Consider the following 17402-nt stretch of genomic DNA (forward strand, 5'->3'; position numbering starts at 1 on the left):
CAGCACTGAATTTGTAACTTGCATAGTACACAATGTAAACAAAATTACTTCTATTGCCTGCCCTCATTCAGTGACCAAAAGTCAAGCACCAGATTCTCAATCATCTTTCCCATCACCCTCATAATGAAAGATTAGGTACCTTTGTTAATTTTTCTTGTAAATTCACACTTTATTCTGGGCTCAGTGGGTTATTTCCATCTATCCACCAGGACTTTGGAGGAAGCCTCAAACTTAAGAGATTTAAACCCCACCCCCTCTTACATCATCACTGTCCCTATAGGAATCAGTTCATCTTAAAGCAACCATGAACATCTATAGAGCATATGAATAAGAGAGACATAGGGGGACACTCCTTGATAAGTCAGTCTATTCTGTTCATATCAATAAATGCAAAATAGCAACAATGAAAAATGAGAAAACCAGGTCATTAAACATGAGAAACCTGAATGACAAAACCAGTGCTATAAGGAGACACAGCCTGCACTGATAGAAGGGGGCGCTTGAACTAGGGACCTGCTAAACCCAGTCTGATGGCACTCTTATAAAAGCTGGTCAGAAAACAGAAATCCAGCTTACCAGTACTTGGAAAGGCAGACAATCAGCAAGGTATATGGCGGATTCCCTGAATAAAGTGTAGATTTACAAGAAAGAAGATTAGCAAAGGTAAGAACCTAATCTTTCGTTCCTGTACAATCCCACTTTATTCCAGGACCAGTGGGACGTAACAGAACAGTTCTGGAGAATCAGGTTGGGACTGATGAGACTGCTGCCAAAACAAAGGCACCAAAAGCAGCATCCTGCTTGGCCAACACATCGATCCTTTAAAACTTGAATGTACACAAGAGGACCAGGTAGCAGCCCTGCATATCTTGTCCAAAGAGAAAGCCAACGACTCTGTCCAAGAGGAAGAAACACCTCTGGTACAATGAGCTGCACCAGATCCATCTGGAAATGGTAGACTTAGAAGCTGGCCTACCCTTGCAGGCAGGACCCACCAGAACGAACAGATGGTCAGAGAGATGAAACACGTTCGTGGCCTCCAGGTACCGCAATATATTGCGCACATTCAAAGAATGCAACACCCAAGCCTGCTCCCTCAAGCCAGAAGAAGCAAAAGCAGGAAGCTGGATTTCCCAATTCATGTGAAAAGTAGAAACCACTTTCAGAAGAAATGGAGGAACAGTGTGCAGCATCACACCGGAATCCTTAATACTCAGAAAAGGAACCGGCAGGAGAGAGCCTGAAACTCCAAAACCCTACAGGCTGAGTAATGGCCACCAGAAAGACCATCTTGATCGTAAGATCCATAAAGAGGGCCTATACAAGAGAGCCCAATAATCTGTATCCTGAGAGAAGCTACTGCTAAGCTCTTCTTCAGGCACTCCTTCAGAAACTCCAGAACACGAGGTACCGACAGAACAGCCCCAATAACATCTCCAAGCCTTCGTATAGGCAGCCACTATGGATTTCTTTTAACTATGAAGCAACATGGTAACCACAGCTGAAGACTAGTTAAGGCCATGAGCTCAACAGCCAAGCCTAAGACCAAAATGGTCTGGATCCTGCAGTGCAATTGGACACTGCGTGAGGAGGCGAAGGTTACAAGACAGCCAGAGCCCCTGACCCCACGAAGCTGAACCATCGGTAAACCATGCCACATTGGCCAATCAGGCGTGACAAGAATCACCAACCCTCCATGGGCCGCTATCCGTCTCAACAGATGCCCTATCATGGGCCACGGAAGGAAGACATAGGAGACCTTCCTGCAGCCAGGGCTGAACCAGAGCATCCAGGTGTTTGCTGCTGTCCATGAGCCCCAATCTGATGTGCAGGCTGTCCAGGGAGTGTACCGACAGGCAGTGAAACCCCCCCTCCCCCCCAAAAAAAAACAGACTTTTCCAAAGGTCTGCGATCTCCCATAGTCAGAGCTGTCATCACAGGAAACCTCCACAGCACGAGGGTGAAAACCGCGAATGCAAAGACTGAAAGTACATGAAATAAAACCAAGCAGAAAAGACAAGCTCCTACAGCCAGGTTTGTAGGAAGGAAAACTGATTACTACAGGGACAGTGATGAGATAAGAAGGGATAGGGTTTAAGTCTCTGAAGTTTGAGGCCTGGTGGATAGACGGAAATAACCCACTGGTCCCAGAATAAAGTGGGATTTTACAAGAACACTGCTTTCCACCCTCTCACCAGTGATTTATTCTACAGCAGAGCTGCTCTCTACCATTGGGTAACTAATCCATTAACACTGATTGTTCCTGGTCATAAATGCAGTTTTCTTGATGAAGGCTGGTAGCAGCAAATAAGCACTGATTCTAAACAAACAGAAATCCATATGACCTACTCCTGCAATTACCTTCCCCACTGTTCCTCACACCAAGACACCATGTGGATGGCTCCAATTCTTCTGCGTGCTGATTCCTCTCACTAGCGTCTAATGCAGATATTCTGGTGAATCCTTTCCCGCTCCTCAGAGAGGACTCTGCAGTCAATTTTGAAGTCATCTGGCTATACAGCTTCAAGTCAGAGCTCTCTCGGTTCTCACAGGTTTGGAGTCCTCCAGTTGACTCCTGGTTCTCATCCTGCGTTGTTGGTACCTGTTGGGGAATTATGCTCCTTTCCAAGTTAGGCACTGCAGTATCTAATTTAAGCTCCTCTTTCCTCTTCACTTTTGACTGGGGAATGGGCTGCTCCACTAGCTTTCTCTTCTTGCAAGGAAGCATACTGAAATGCCATTCTGAAACGGTAGAAGAAACTCTTGGTCACAACACAGACTGGTTGTCTGGCTAGGCTTCAATACAATTATGCATCGTAAACTCTAAGGTACAGGCAGTCCCCAAGTTACAGATGCCCGACCTAAGCACGACTCGTACTTAACACAATTGCAGCTTCATTTAATCTCACAGAGTATTTTCAGTAGCATAGACTCCTACACTTCTCCTGCAGCAGATTCATGAACAATGTATGGCCACATTAAGAACAGTGTGTGGTTGTACGTGCTGTACCTCAGAGGGAACACGAAAAGGGACAGTTGGCCCTTTTGTCAGCTGGGAGCAGATATAAGCAGCAAGAACCTTAAAATCAGTTCTTTCTTAAGAAATGTTCACATATCAATATCAAATCTTTTTTTTATTTATCTATCCCCAAATTCCATATATACTCAAATAAATACCGATTCAAATATTAACCGAGATGACCTTCCCCCCCAAAAAAAAGGTTGACTTAAACATAAACTGGGGGTTTATATTCAAGTGTTTTGCCCAGCTCTGCACCCAGCCCCCTCACTCCCCTGCCAGGCTCTGCACCCAGCCCTCCTTCCTCCCTCTCCTGCCCTGCCAAGCTTTGCACCCAGCCCTCCCCTGAGCCTGCCATAAGCACTGGTTGTCCAGCGGTGGGCCAGGACAAGAGAGATCCCAGCTGCCTCCTGTCTCGGCTGACAAATCCCACCTCCCTCCCACACTTAAAAAAAACCTACCTTTAAAGCCCTGGTGATCCAGCGGTGAACCTGGTTAAGAACAATCTTCCTAAACTCCTGCCCTGAATGGCTGCCGAGTGTTCTCTTGGCAATCTTGCAAGACCATGGAAACTAGCAAGGTTGCTGTGAGAACTCACGACAGCCATTCAAATAGTGGCTCTGCACAGTGCAGGTGCATAGGAAGATTGCTCCTGACCCAGTTCACTGCTGGACCAGAGTTTTTAAGGTAGGTTTTTTAAAAGTCTGGGAGGCGGGATGCTTCAGAGTCAGCCAGGACAGAAGGCGGGAGGGATCTTTCCCTTCCCAGCCCACCGCTACACCACCAGAGCTTCTGGAAGGCCCAGGGGAAGCTTACAACAGGTCTGGGAGTGGGACGGGTAGTTGCTGACCCAAATATAAACTGAGACACCCATTTTTGGGCCATCTTTTTGGCCCAAAAATCTCGGTTTATATTCACGTATATATGGTATGTAAACAGACAGACATTATGATATTTAATTCTACTTTACAACTTTGAAAACATCCAGCCATGTTATAATCAAGCCTACATTTGTTATACTCATGGGAAAAATAATACATACACACAGAGTAATATCCTTATTGGACTAACTGAATACACCCTTCTTAGCTTATTCTGCTCTAACCTGACAAAGGAAGCTCTTCAATGTTTGTCTACTTAAAAAGAAGTGGACCTCTGAGAGCTTACTTGGTGCTCTGCAAGTGTATTTGTTTGAACAGATAAATTTGGTCAGTCTATAGCACACATGACAAACACAAGGCCCGTGGGCCAAATCCAACCCGCCTGGCCGTTTTATGTGGCCCGCGGTGACTGTGCCGCATCCAAGCGCCTGATCGTGCAGCCCCAGTCCCAGCAGCACTCCAAGCACCTCACCATGCTGCCTCAGAACCCATTTGTAGGCAGAAGGACCCAGTCCCAGTGTAAAAGCTAAGGCACTCCACACAAGTGCCTGACAGTGCTTGTTGTTTTCAGAACAAGATTAATGCATGAGGATGGCATATGATATGGTGAGAAAGGATCTATACTTCTACTAAGTATCTTAATAAAAAATTTGGCCCACGACTTAGCCTGTGTTTTAGATTTTTGCCCCTTATGTGATTGAGTTTGACACCCCTGGTCTATAGAATGATCAAAGTGATGGCAGTGCCATAGCCTCTTGCTTACATATACAGCCAACCTATAAAGTATACCCTCATACACAGTATAATATGGGAGTGGTATTTAGGGACCAATCCACTTTCTCTAATACACAATGTGGGAACTGTATATAATCTCACTTCCTCTCCTGATAAAACAGCCCCACTTGCCCCTGAGATAGTGTTTATAAGGGAGTAGAATAGAGGGTCTCATTTCCTCCCTGATACATATATATTGGAATGGTATAGAGCAGTGGTCTCAAACTGAAACCCTTTGCAGGGCCACATTTTGGATTTGTAGGTACTTGGAGGGCCTCAGAAAAAAATAGTTAGTTAATGTCTTATTAAAGAAATGACAATGTGAATTCTGCAATACCCAGACTGCGGATTGGGATTGAACACCTAATGTAAGAAGGAAAGTAACAAAGCACCTGTTACAGACATGCAACATTTGCTATTGTTTATTTAACAAACTTATAGTCTGCTTAAACCTAAGCAGGTTCCAAAACAAATACCTGTACATACATAAACAATCATCAAACTATATACCAGGTATTAATCATCTCCTCCCCTGATGCACAGTCTATATGAGAGAGGTATACAGGGCTCCCCCGATACACAGGCTGTACCAGAGCAGTATACATGTTCTCCCTGGACAGCTGATCTGAACAGCCACACAATAGGTGAAAGTCCCCAGGACGGAGCCAACCTCAGCTAGTCGTCAGTCCCAAAAATCTGGAAAGCTTTCTGCACATGTATCAGACGATGTCCATGAAAAAGTGGCAGATGTGCCAAATACTGGAAACAATCTCTTTGATGAAAAAGTTAAAAGATATGATTGGAGCACGACATTGGATATTTTGGAGGAAGACACCCTAGAACATTCCAAACATCCCTATAGAAATATAAAGTATACCCTGTACTATTCCAGTTAAAAAAAAAAAAAAAGTATAGAACAGAGGGTAATATACTAACCACAAACAATATCAATCTCAAAGGTTGGGACAAACATCCAAGAGTCAAGAATTTTCCAGAGCACCCAGAGATAAGCATCCTCAGAAACAATTCCAAACTACATCACAAAAATCACAACCTACCTTTTGATGACATACCACAATCGGACATACAAGTGGGAAGACATCTTCACTTTTTTCTCAATACTTGGCAAACAATCACCACAGATATTTGGGCCCTCAAGATTACAGAGAGAAGATAGAAAATAAATTTTCAATTTCTACCTCCGCATCATCCACCAACTGACAAGGTTACTTGGCAATTGCAGCAGAAAATCCATCGTCTTCTGGACAACAATACGGGAAGGTATTTTCTAATTCCCCAAAAGACAATAAGTTTCTGACCAATTCCAGACACACGTACAAAGAAAAAAAGTTTTGAATGGTATCCATAACTCCCCTTCTGGAGCACAGTTCATAGATCTCCTCTCTCGATCCACATACTGATATTTCAGACTCAAAGATATCTCCGATTTGCATTCAAAATACAGAGTTCTGCCCTTCAGCCTGTCATCAGCACCCAGAGTATTCACAAAACATGTGGTCACAGTAGTAGCATATCTTTGACAATAAGGTATGATGATCTTTCCCTACTTGGACAACCGATTAATTTCCACTTCATCTCCAGAGCAAAACAGTTCACCTCCTCTAACATTTGGGTTCTTTAATTTACCATAAAAAATCCAACTCTCAAAAGGATGGAGCTCAACAGAACTTTTATAAATACAATAAAAGTGAAGGTCTACTTTCCTTATCAAAGAGCACACAAAATTCAGACTCTCATATAATCTCTGCTTCTTGGTCATACAGTAACTGCTCGCACAATCTTAATCATGCTCCGTACAAGTTCTACCGTTAGCTCAGCTCCTCATGCACCCACTTCAATGGTTTTTGAAAGACAAATTGGATCATTACTACCAACCTCTGTCTACTCAAATCATGCTCTACTCTCAATTACAGACCTTCAATGGAAGCTAAATTGGAACAATCTCACTCAAGGAATTTCTTTTCATCCTCCAATTTATACCAGGACTATTACAACACATGCATCGAAGCACAGTTGGGGAGTCCATCTAGATCACTTGACCACAAAAGGGGCTTGGCATCCATCTCTCCCCAGCAAAAATATAAATGACTCAGAACTCCAAGCAGTTAAACTAGCAATACAAGCTTTTCTACCATACCTCCACAGTCATATAATCCGTTTATGCATGGATAACCAAGTTGCCATATTTTATGTAAACAAACGGAAACAGGGGGGGGGGGAGACACAGAAAGGTTCTCGTCTCCTTTGTCTAGAAGCAACCAAAATATGTATGGAACCTTGATCACCTGCTTGTATGCTCACCTCACAGCGATATATCTTTTAGGGAAAGACAACTGCATTGCCGACAAACTCAGCACAGTTAAGCACACACAAATGGTTGTTAAAGACCACAATTACACAAGACCTCTTCAGTTATTGGGGCACAGCTCTCTTAGACCTCTATGCATTCCCACAAAACAAATACAGCAAATTTTGCTCTAAGCATGAAGATCCCTATAGATTAATGGAGGATGCCTTCAAAATTTCATGAAAAACCAATCTGCCACATGCATTTCCCCCGTTTCCTTTAATGAGAAAGACTTTACAAAAAGCAAAGCAAGACAATACAAACCTCATTCTAATTGCCCTGTATTGGCTCAAGCAAGCATGGTTTTCAGTCCTCCTCAACAGGACTCGGCTGCCTCCATACATTCTTCCAAAGATCCCCAATCTCATCTCAGAACAATGGCATCCTTCTTCATCCCAATCTCGAGTCACTCAACTTAGCAGCATGGCGTCTACAACCACAGTAACATCTTCAAACTTATTCAGAAGTACTCCAAATCCTCATAGCCTGCAGAGCAGAGTCAACAAAAAAGTTGTATGTTTCAAAGTGGAACAGATTCCTTCCTTGGTGTACAGTTCATCATGTCTCACCCGTTTCATCATCAACACCTCAGGTCCTCTAGCTAGCATCTATCTGACTCATCTTAAGTCATAGAAACATAGATACATAGAAATAGACGGCAGATAAGGGCCACGGCCCATCAAGTCTGCCCACTCCAGTGATCCTCCCTATCTATCTTTGCGGATAGATCCCACATGTCTATCCCATCTGGCCTTAAAATCTGGCACACTGCTGGCCTCAATAACCTCAACTGGCTTGGCCTACAACTCAATTAGGATTCGCTTGGTAGCAAAATCTGTTTTCCAAGACAGCATCTATAATACGACATCCAATAGTTAAAAGATATTTCAAAGGACTCAATGCAATTTGTTCCTCCAACTAAACCTCCAGTACCGGCATGGGGTCTTAATCTTATCCTTTAAGCAATTACCAGGCTGCCTTTCGAGCCTCTGGAATCAGCAGACCAGAACTATTTATCTTGGAAAACACTTTTTCTCATTACTATTGAAAGGTCACTTTGGTCAGCCACAAAACTTAGAGACTAAAGAAAGCACAGATGTTTTATTCAGCATATGTGGACTCCTGAGCCCCCAAGCTGGCAGTTTCAGAAGTGCCGAAAACAGGAAAAACAGTGACATTTATACATTTTCTGGCTGAACAACTGGATGCTAGATACAACTTCTCATTTGTTACTTTTGCTACATTTTCTTAACAAACATTGGCCCTAAGCTCACAATTATTATTGCTTCAGGGGTTAACCTTATAGTCCTATAGGGAGCAGGTCACTTATCTAAGCCCTGCAGTCTTTCTGTTACATGTCCAGGAGGGCGAAATACAATATGATTATCTCAGCATACACAGTAAGAAGCTAAAACACCCAAGCTACAACACCCAGTGTAGGTAGGCTAGAACATGAGATAAGTCAGGTCTGCAATTAAACATTTTATTAAGGAGAAAACTTAAGTTCGAGACTCAGGAAAACCAGTCCCAGACTCCTTCACTATCACTTATGCAAAAAAAAAAAATTGGAGAAATTCAAGTGCTAGTGTATTATTACACACCATATACCCAAATTTTACAAGATAAAGTTCCGAGACCACATCCAAAATTTCTACCAAAAGTAGTATCGCATTTTCATCTCAATCAAACCTAAGTTTGCCAGTATTTTTTCCTCCTCAGTGTTCTCCTCAGAAATATTTTCCAGCTGGGTGGCATGAAAAAGTAGCCAGGTGGGGCGGGATGGGGAAATTTGGTGGTGGGGAAAATTAACCCCCTCTTTTACTAAGGTGCGCTAACATTTTTAGCACGCGGGAAAACTAACGCCAGCTCAAGGCTGGCATTAGTGTCTAGCGCGCGTGGTAATTCTGCGCGCGCTAAGCAGACACTAAAACCATTTTCGCAACTTAGTAAAAGGAGCCCTAAATGTGTACTATTTTTATTAGTTAATTATTAATATATTCCAATGCTCAATATGACTTCCTTTTTTAAGGTTTGACACTTGTGCCAGAATATTTTTACTAAATTTAAGAAGCATCTAATGCTAGAAGGGAATAATTAGATATTTGCCCTCTTTCAAATGGTATAGAGGTTTAAAAAAAGGGAAAGGTGTTAATGAAGTCATTAGGTTCAATCTAGCCATTTATTTCTGCATGAATTTAAACAACTAAAAAAAAAGATAAATATAGCTCATCCAGTCATACAAGAATGGCTCTACAGCAGGAGTGGCCACACTTTTTGGGCTTGCAAGCTACTTTTAAATTGACCAAGTCAAAATGATCTACCAACAATACAATTTTAAAAAACACAAAGCACACTTTATGCAGAGAAAATGTTAATTATAATTTATATTCAGGTTTTTTTCCAAAGAGGTCAAGGCAGATGACTTTATGCAATGTCACCTACAAAAATAGACAGATATACCCCCTCCCTTTTTACTAAACCACAATAGCGTTTTTTAGCGCAGGGAGATGCACTGAATGTCCTGCGCTGCTCTTGATGCTCATAGGCTCCCTGTGCTAAAAACCACTATTGCGGTTTAGTAAAAGGGGGCCATATTGCAAAATATAGACAGTAGATATAAATTCTCAAAACGGACACATTTTGATCACTAAATTGAAAATAAAATCATTTTTCCTACTTTTTTGTCTGGTGATTTCATGAGTCTCTGGTTGCACTTCCTTCTGACTGTAAATCCAATATTTCTTTCTTTCTGCCACTTCCATTTCCTTTCAACCCCCTTTTTTATCTCTAATAATGTAATTTTACCCCACTCCTCCCTTTTAATCACCACTTTCAAGTTCGTCTTGTCTATGTCTTTAATGTTCACTTCCCTTTCTCCTCATAGACATTACTTTTAAGTATCATTTTTATCTCTATTTTAGCATTTTATTGTAAACTGGCTAGATACTTGTTGATGGTCGGTATATCAAAAATCAATAAACTTGAAACTTCCCTTTTCTTTCTGTCTCTCTTTCTTTCTCTCTCCCCCTGCCCCCTCTTTATTTCTGCCTTTCTTTCTCTCTCCCCCTGCCCCCCCCCCCGCAAGCCATTTTGCCGATTTCTCCACTTCCCCGATTCTTTCCCTACCCCCTAAGCCACCACGCTGATTTCTCCCTGCTGCTTCCCTGAGCTAGGCCAGGCACGTACAAGCGTCGGACTCACAAGACTTCACCTCTGACGTCAATTCTAACGTCGGAGAGGAAGTTCCAGGCCATCCAGGCAACGATTGGCTGACCCAGAACTACATCTCCGACATCAGAATTGACATTGGAGGTGAAGTCCTGCGAGTCTGGCACTTGTATGCGCCTGGCCTGGCTCAGGGAGGCAGGAAGAAAAAGATTGCAAAGGCAACGCAATCAACTCACATTGCCTTTGCGATCTACTGGTCGATTGCGATCGACCATTTGGGCACCCCTGCTGTTATGGTATCCTGTCCTGACCTGAGGAAAGGGGTTTAGTCCCAAAAAAAACTGCCTTATTTCAATTTCCTATTTATAAAATTTAATTAATAGTTACAATACTATTTGATTCTACATAAAGCAACAAAAAAAAAATTTTTCTACCTTTTGTCGTTTCTGCTTTAATCATCTTCTCTTCGCTCTCTTCTTTCTATTCAGCGTTTGTCCTCGCTCCCTTCCATGCAACATCTGCTGCATTTGACACTATCAATCACACTTTACTTCTAGACTAAAATCTATCGGTGTTTGCGACCAAGTCTTACAATGGTTTTTCTCTTTTCTATCTAATCGAAAATCTACAGTTCATTTCAATAATTCATGTTCAAAACCTTTCATTCTTAGTTATGGTATTTCTCAAGGATCTATACTATCCCCATTATTGTTCAATATCTTTCTTTCTCCTTTATTGAGTCTATGCCAATCTATTGGCTTTACTTCATATACTTATGCAGACGATATCCAATTGTCTCATCCTTTAAATCCCGAAAACCCATAAGAAATTTCTCAGATTAACAAAAAACTTGATTTAATCAAAAATTGGCTTACCTCTAACAGATTAGCATTAAACATCCATAAAACAAAAGCATTACTCTTTTTATGGAAACAAGGAATAAAGTTAACTACCCCCTTTATCATTAATAATATTCATATAGATTTAGTTTCTTCATTAAAAATACTTGGGGTTATCATTGACGAAAATTTCTCTTATCACGAATATATAAGTAATACTGTTAAATTTTGCCTCTACCGACTGCGTATGATTCGCTCAATCTCCAAATTTCTGGAGCCAATATCTTTAAATATTCTAATACACTCACTAGTTATTGCAAGGCTTGACTATTGCAATTCGTTACTATTTAACATCACGCAAAAAGAAAAGAAACATTTACAGATAATTCAAAATATCGCTGTCAAACTTCTACATAAAGGTAAAAAATATGATCATTTAACTCCTTTTTTAATTGATTCGCACTGGCTTCCCATTAACCACTGCATCACTTATAAAATTTTGCTTCTGGTATTCAAAACTCTATCCACGAGTGAACCACAATTCATAAATCGGTTGCTCATTCCGTATAACTCATCACGTACTCTCCGATCAACAGTGCAATGACAATTGGCAGTTCCTTCCTTAAAAGTTATAGGTACTAGACGTTATGACATGTTTTCAATAATGGCCCCCCCAAACTTGGAACTCCTTACCACAATACTTAAGAGATGAAAAAGACCTCAGTCGCTTTAAAAATAAATTAAAAACCTTTCTTTTTAACATTGCTTTTAGTCTTTAAATTAAATAGACTTTACGCAGTGCAGTTGAGTTACCCCTCCTTATGTTTTTTCTCTGGATGGGTCTTTTCTTTTTCCTAAACATTAACTATGTAACTTTTCCCCTTTATCCTCTCGTATTTTTGTTTTGTTTGTTCATGTGTCTGTTTTTATATCCTCATTTACCAAATTTTAATTTGTATGTTTATTAGTAAGTTTATTATAACTTATTGTAATTCGCTTAGTAAATCATGGATAAGTGATTCATCAAATTTATAAATAAACTTGAAAATAAACTTGTCCTCTCTTTGCCCCTTCCACCCAGCCTCTGCCCTCTCTCTCTCTACCCCTTCTATCTACTGCCCACCCTCTCTCTGCCCCTTGCATCCACTGTTCACCCTCTCTGCCCCTTTCCATTCAGTGTCCACCCTTTCTCTGTTCCATATGGCATCTTCCCTCTTTCTATGTCCCTTCAGTAAACTGTATATCCTGTGCCCTTTCTCTCCTTTGTACATGATTCATTTCAGCTTCATCCCCTCCCCTATGCTCTGGCATCTCTCTATTCTCCTTTCCTTCCTTCCTTCCCACTCCACCCCATGGTCTGGCATCTCTATCTCCCTCCTCCCCCATATGCGCTGACATCTCCCCCCCTCCATGGTCTGGTAGCTCCTTTCCTTTCCCTCCCTCCCATAGTCTTGGTGTCTCTTGTCTCTCCTCTCCCTTCCCTGGTCTTCCTTCTCCCCTCCCCCCTCCCCAATTGGGTGCTGATGCAGCACTTCTCTTCCCCTCCCCCATTGGATGCACCAGCTTTTCTCTTCCCTTCCCCCCAAAATGGGTGCAGAAGCAGAATATTTATCTTCCCCCCTCCCCTATTCGGTACAGCAGCAGCATTTCTCTTCCCATCCCTCCCAGCTCACAAACCTGTTGGTAGAGTCGCTAGGCAAGTTGTAAGCTTCCCTCCATCGCTGACCTATCTTTCATAGGTCAGCGACAGAGGGAAGCTTACAACTTGCTGCTTTTACTTGCTTCGGGCCTTCCTCGTTGCCGGGTCCTGCCTACTTTCTATTTCCGCGAAGGCAGGACACAGCAGCGAGAAAGGCACGAAGCAAGTAAAAGCAGTAAGCTGTAAACTTCCCTCCGGGGCTCTATCGTGTGTGTGCCAGCTTCCCTTCTCTTCTCTCCGAAGCCGGAAGTTGCATCCCGTGTGGGGGAGGGAAGAGAAGGGAAGCCAGCACGCACACGTTAGAGCCCCGGAGGGAAACTTACAACTTACTGCTTTTACTTGCTTCGGGCCTTCCTTGCTGCCGGGTCCTGCCTTCGCGGAAACAGAAAGTAGGCAGGACCCGGCAACGAGGAAGGCCCGAAGCAAGTAAAAGCATGCTGGCAAAAAAAAACACAAAACAGGCGTCAAAACAAAATTTTTGGCAGAGTCAGTCCAGAAAAGAGCATCGGCGGCAGCAGAAGGATTCGCCAGGCGGTCATCTAAATTAGCTGGGCGGTGCGCCCTGCTAAAAGGCCCTGGGGAGAACACTGCTCCTCCTTATTCTACAGAAATAGAGCAGCGCTTACATACACTACTATGCAAGGGTTCTCTCAATTTATTTACATCACACAAATTTTGAAGTTTGTCCATCTCAATTTTTTGTCATATTCCTCCATAACAAATCCAAAACCAGTAACCAAAGGGACTCTTTCCAAGTGGATTACAAATCTTATTCACTTCTGTTATTCAACAGCATCATCACCTACATCTACTCATCCACATGTAACAACAGCACATGTGCTAAGAGCTATGGCCACAACTTGGGCACACTTACAACATGCGTCACCTCATGAAATTTGTAAAGCAGCAACGTGGATGTCATCTCATACATTCACAAAACATTATTGTATAGATGTAGCATCACAAGGAGATTCAGCTTTTGGCAGAGCAGTTCTACGGTCATCTTTTTAAGACAGCAACTCACCATCACCACCATGGCTTCAGGTAAGCAGATATATTTTTCATATTACATATGCATTACATTTATGTAGGATGGATACTTATTTTATCTGTTACCTTCATAGCTAGGAAGGCACCTATTTGTGTGGCTATACAGATAAGCTATCCAGACAGAAATACAACACAACACAAAGCTGCCCATCCTCCCTGGTTGCCGCCAACTAGGGTTACCATATGATTCCAGCAGTGGTTCTTAACCTTTTTAGTAGTTGGCACCCCCTTCAATCTGAAAATACGTTCTCACACCCCGTTAAAAATGTGTTTCTATTTTTTTATTTAGGAGATTACATTCACTGCAAGATAATTTATGTATATACAATATATTTATGTAGAAACTTCTCTCGCACCCATGGAAATGCTTGCTCACACCCCAAGTTAAGAACCACTGGACTCCAGGAAAAGGAGGATGGATTGAAACATCTGGGTTTTACTTACATTACTTTGAATGGATGTAAAACCCAGATGTCTCAATCCATCCTCTTTTCTTCTGGAGCCATATAGTAACCTTAAGCGCCAGCTACCATACAAAACTGAGGCGAACCGAAAAATGCAGTAAACAGGAAGGCTAGCTGACACATGCTCAGAAAACTTTCCAATGATTGGCTCCATCCTGGGGAAGTTCACCAATTGCAAGGCTGAAAGATCTGTCAAAGGAGAACTACCGTATTTCCCCGAAAATAAGCCCTAGCATGATTTTCGGGGTAGGTCTTAATGTAAGCTCTAGTCCCTAGATTCGCTACCCCCTGCCTCGCAGCCAAACCCCCACTGACCCTCCCATCTTTCCATCTCTCCCTGCTGTCCGAAACCCGCCAACCATCTGACCAAAGAGCCGCGTCGGCAGCACTCTAAACAGGCTGCTTCGCGGCCTTCTCCCTCTGCTGCATCACTGATGGTGTCATCAGTAACGCGGCGCACGGAAGGTCCCGGCGGGAGAAGGCCGAGAAGCAGCCTGTTTAGAGTGCTGCTGACACGGCTCTTTGGGGAGACATGTAGGTCTTGCGGATGGGAGGGTCAGCGGGGGTGGGGTGGGGGCTAAGGGTTCTGCACGGAAGGGAGGGATAGAAGCTGGGCAAGGGTTCTGCTGCATGAAAGAGGGATAGAAAGATGCCTCTCAAGGGTTCTGCTTCACAGGGGGGGGGGGAGGGCTAGAAAGATGCTGCAGACGCAGGGATTTCAAAGTCCCTCCTTGAGGGCCGCAATCCAGTCGAGTTTTCAGGATTTCCCCAATGAATATGCATTGAAAGCAGTGCATGCACATAGATCTCATGCATATTCATTGGGGAAATCCTGAAAACCCGACTGGAGGGACTTTGAGACCTCTGCTGCAGAGGGAAGGTACAAGGGGATGGGAGAGAGGGGAGGAAAGAAGCTGCATTTGTGGGGGAGAGAAAGGAAAGAGGAAGAATTGGGGTGGAGGAGAGGAAGGGAGAGAGGATCATTGTACATGAAAAAAATAAGACCTAGTGCCTTTTTGGGGCCCAAAATGAATAGGACACTGTCTTATTTTCGGGGAAACACTTTTTTTTATAGAAAAAAAATAAAGTTATTATCATTTTTGATGAAACACGCCCCCCCCCCCGGGGTCTCCCTCTCACCGGAAGCGGCTCCCAGGACGGATGTGCGCTTGGCTCGCAGCGCTGGAGCGCTCTTGTGTTGCGCAGGAGCCTCCCAGCGCGAGCGCCGGCGGTTAAAACGATGACTTCGAGCGACGGGCAGCTTCAACGCGAACCGTTCGGGGGCGCGCGCGCGCGAGAGAGAGAGCGCGCACCCCACGCGCCGTCGGGAAACAAAGTCACCCGGCAAAGGCGGCTTTTTTTACACCTGCCCCCGAAACGGCGCAACCTGAGGACGGGCCGCCGCCGCGCTGCTCCTCCTCTTCCTCCTCCCCGGCAGGAAGAGACGGAGGCGCGCGCGCGCGCGCTCCCTCGAATCACCCTCAAAATGGCGTCTCCGGACACTGAGCGAAGGGGGGAGGCCACCTCGTGCCCGTGCGTTCTGTCGTCCCTCGGAGAGCGCGTGCCTCCGCGCACGCGCCCTCCCCGTCACCCGCAGCGGCGGCCGGGCCGTCGCGCGCCTGCCCTTTGACGTCAAAGGGCGGGTGGAGCGGGATCGTGACGACGGGAGCATGGGTGACAGGTGTGCAACAGTCGCTTATTGAAGAAATGCAATAAATACATAATAATATAATACAGTAAAATAGTCATTATATTTAAATTGACCTTATTAAGATTTCAGTCATCGTTTGCCTAAAATTATTACAGGATATATTTGGAGAGAATGTACATATAGAGTTTTGCATAGGGCATATTTTTCACAAGTACAAGCATTTCATGCAGGATTAGTTAATTCTTCTATTTGTATCAAATGTGAGAAGGATTCCAATACTTTGTCTCATGCATTTTGGAAATGTCATCTGGTCAAATCTTTCTGATCTGCCATCCTATTATTTTTGGGGTCATTATGGAATTGTCAATTGGTTGAATCTCCAAAAGGTGAGTTGTTTGGTAAGGCAGCAGCTTGTGGGGTTTTTGGACATGAAAGATGTATTCTTTTTCAAAAAGCATGTATGATTGGTCATAAATGCATATTGCAATATTGGTTACAAAAAGATCCTCCAAGTTATTGGCATTGGAGGAATCAATTCCATCGTTTAATTTTATTTGAGGTTTTGGAGGTTCGTAAATTTCCTTAAAAAACACGTTTATTTTTAAAAATCTGGGATCCTTATATACAAAAATTATCCTCGAAAGCAAGAAGTTTGATTCTTAATACTTTATATAAGATATAAATTTATTTTTTTTAATTTTAATTAATTGATGTTTTATGTCACCTTTCATTCTAGGGTAGGGAGGGAAATTGGAATGATTTTGATATATAGGGGAAAATAGTTTATATATATTAAAATATATGTTGAAGGAATGATAAAATGTTTATGCAAATGAAAAATGTGATGTAGGAGGATGTTCTTTGCAGTTGAATTTATAGTAAAACATTGTTTAATTGAGTTCAAAAATGTTATAAATTAATTGTGCTTAAACAAACTCCTATAATTCTAAACAAAACAAGTCCTGTTTAAAAATTTATTTTGAAGGAATGATAAACATTTATTAGAAGTTAATATGGTCAATTTAAATGTAATGACTATTTTACTGTGTTATATTATTATGTATCTATTGTATTTCTTCAATAAAAATGTTATAACATAAATTGACCATATTAACTTCTAATAAATATTTATCATTCCTTCAAAATAGCTGACCCAGTGTATCGCAAACCAGTGGCATACTAAAGGGGAGGGACAGTCTTGGTAAGGCCACTGGCACCCCCCCGCCGTAAGCCTGAGCCCCTTCCCTTTTAATTTTTCCCGCACGAGCAACATTAGGAACTTGCTGCCCGCATCGGTGTTGCCTCTCTCTGATGTCACTTCCGGGCCCCACGCCTATCTGACACATGATGCGGTCAGCAAGTTCGTAATGCTGTTCGCACAGGGAAAATTAAAAAGGTACACGGGAAGGGGATGCACATGGCGGAGGAGCGGCGAATGGGGTCGGGGAGGGGCACCCCTCGCAATGCCACTGTCTCAAACTGTGTGCCC

At 42.9% G+C, this 17402-nt stretch overlaps 1 protein-coding gene across 3 annotated transcripts in view; it reads right to left on the minus strand.

The window, feature by feature from the left end:
• Positions 1 to 15840, minus strand: part of LOC117350181 (GON-4-like protein) — a 95546-nt gene extending 79706 nt beyond the window's left edge. The window contains exons 1-2 of one of the 3 annotated variants that reach the window (XM_033924250.1): positions 15403 to 15832; positions 2362 to 2742 (exon numbers count right to left, since the gene is read on the minus strand). In XM_033924250.1, the coding sequence (XP_033780141.1) occupies positions 2362 to 2728 (367 nt within the window). In that variant the 5' untranslated portion in view covers positions 2729 to 2742; positions 15403 to 15832. Of the gene's footprint in view, positions 1 to 2361; positions 2743 to 15402 lie in introns of all 3 variants that reach the window. The other 2 variants (XM_033924252.1, XM_033924251.1) reach the window with 2 other exon arrangements.
• Between the last annotated feature and the right edge of the window lie 1562 nt (positions 15841 to 17402).

Source organism: Geotrypetes seraphini, chromosome 16 (genome assembly GCF_902459505.1).
Source record: "Geotrypetes seraphini chromosome 16, aGeoSer1.1, whole genome shotgun sequence".
Lineage (NCBI taxonomy): Eukaryota > Metazoa > Chordata > Amphibia > Gymnophiona > Dermophiidae > Geotrypetes > Geotrypetes seraphini.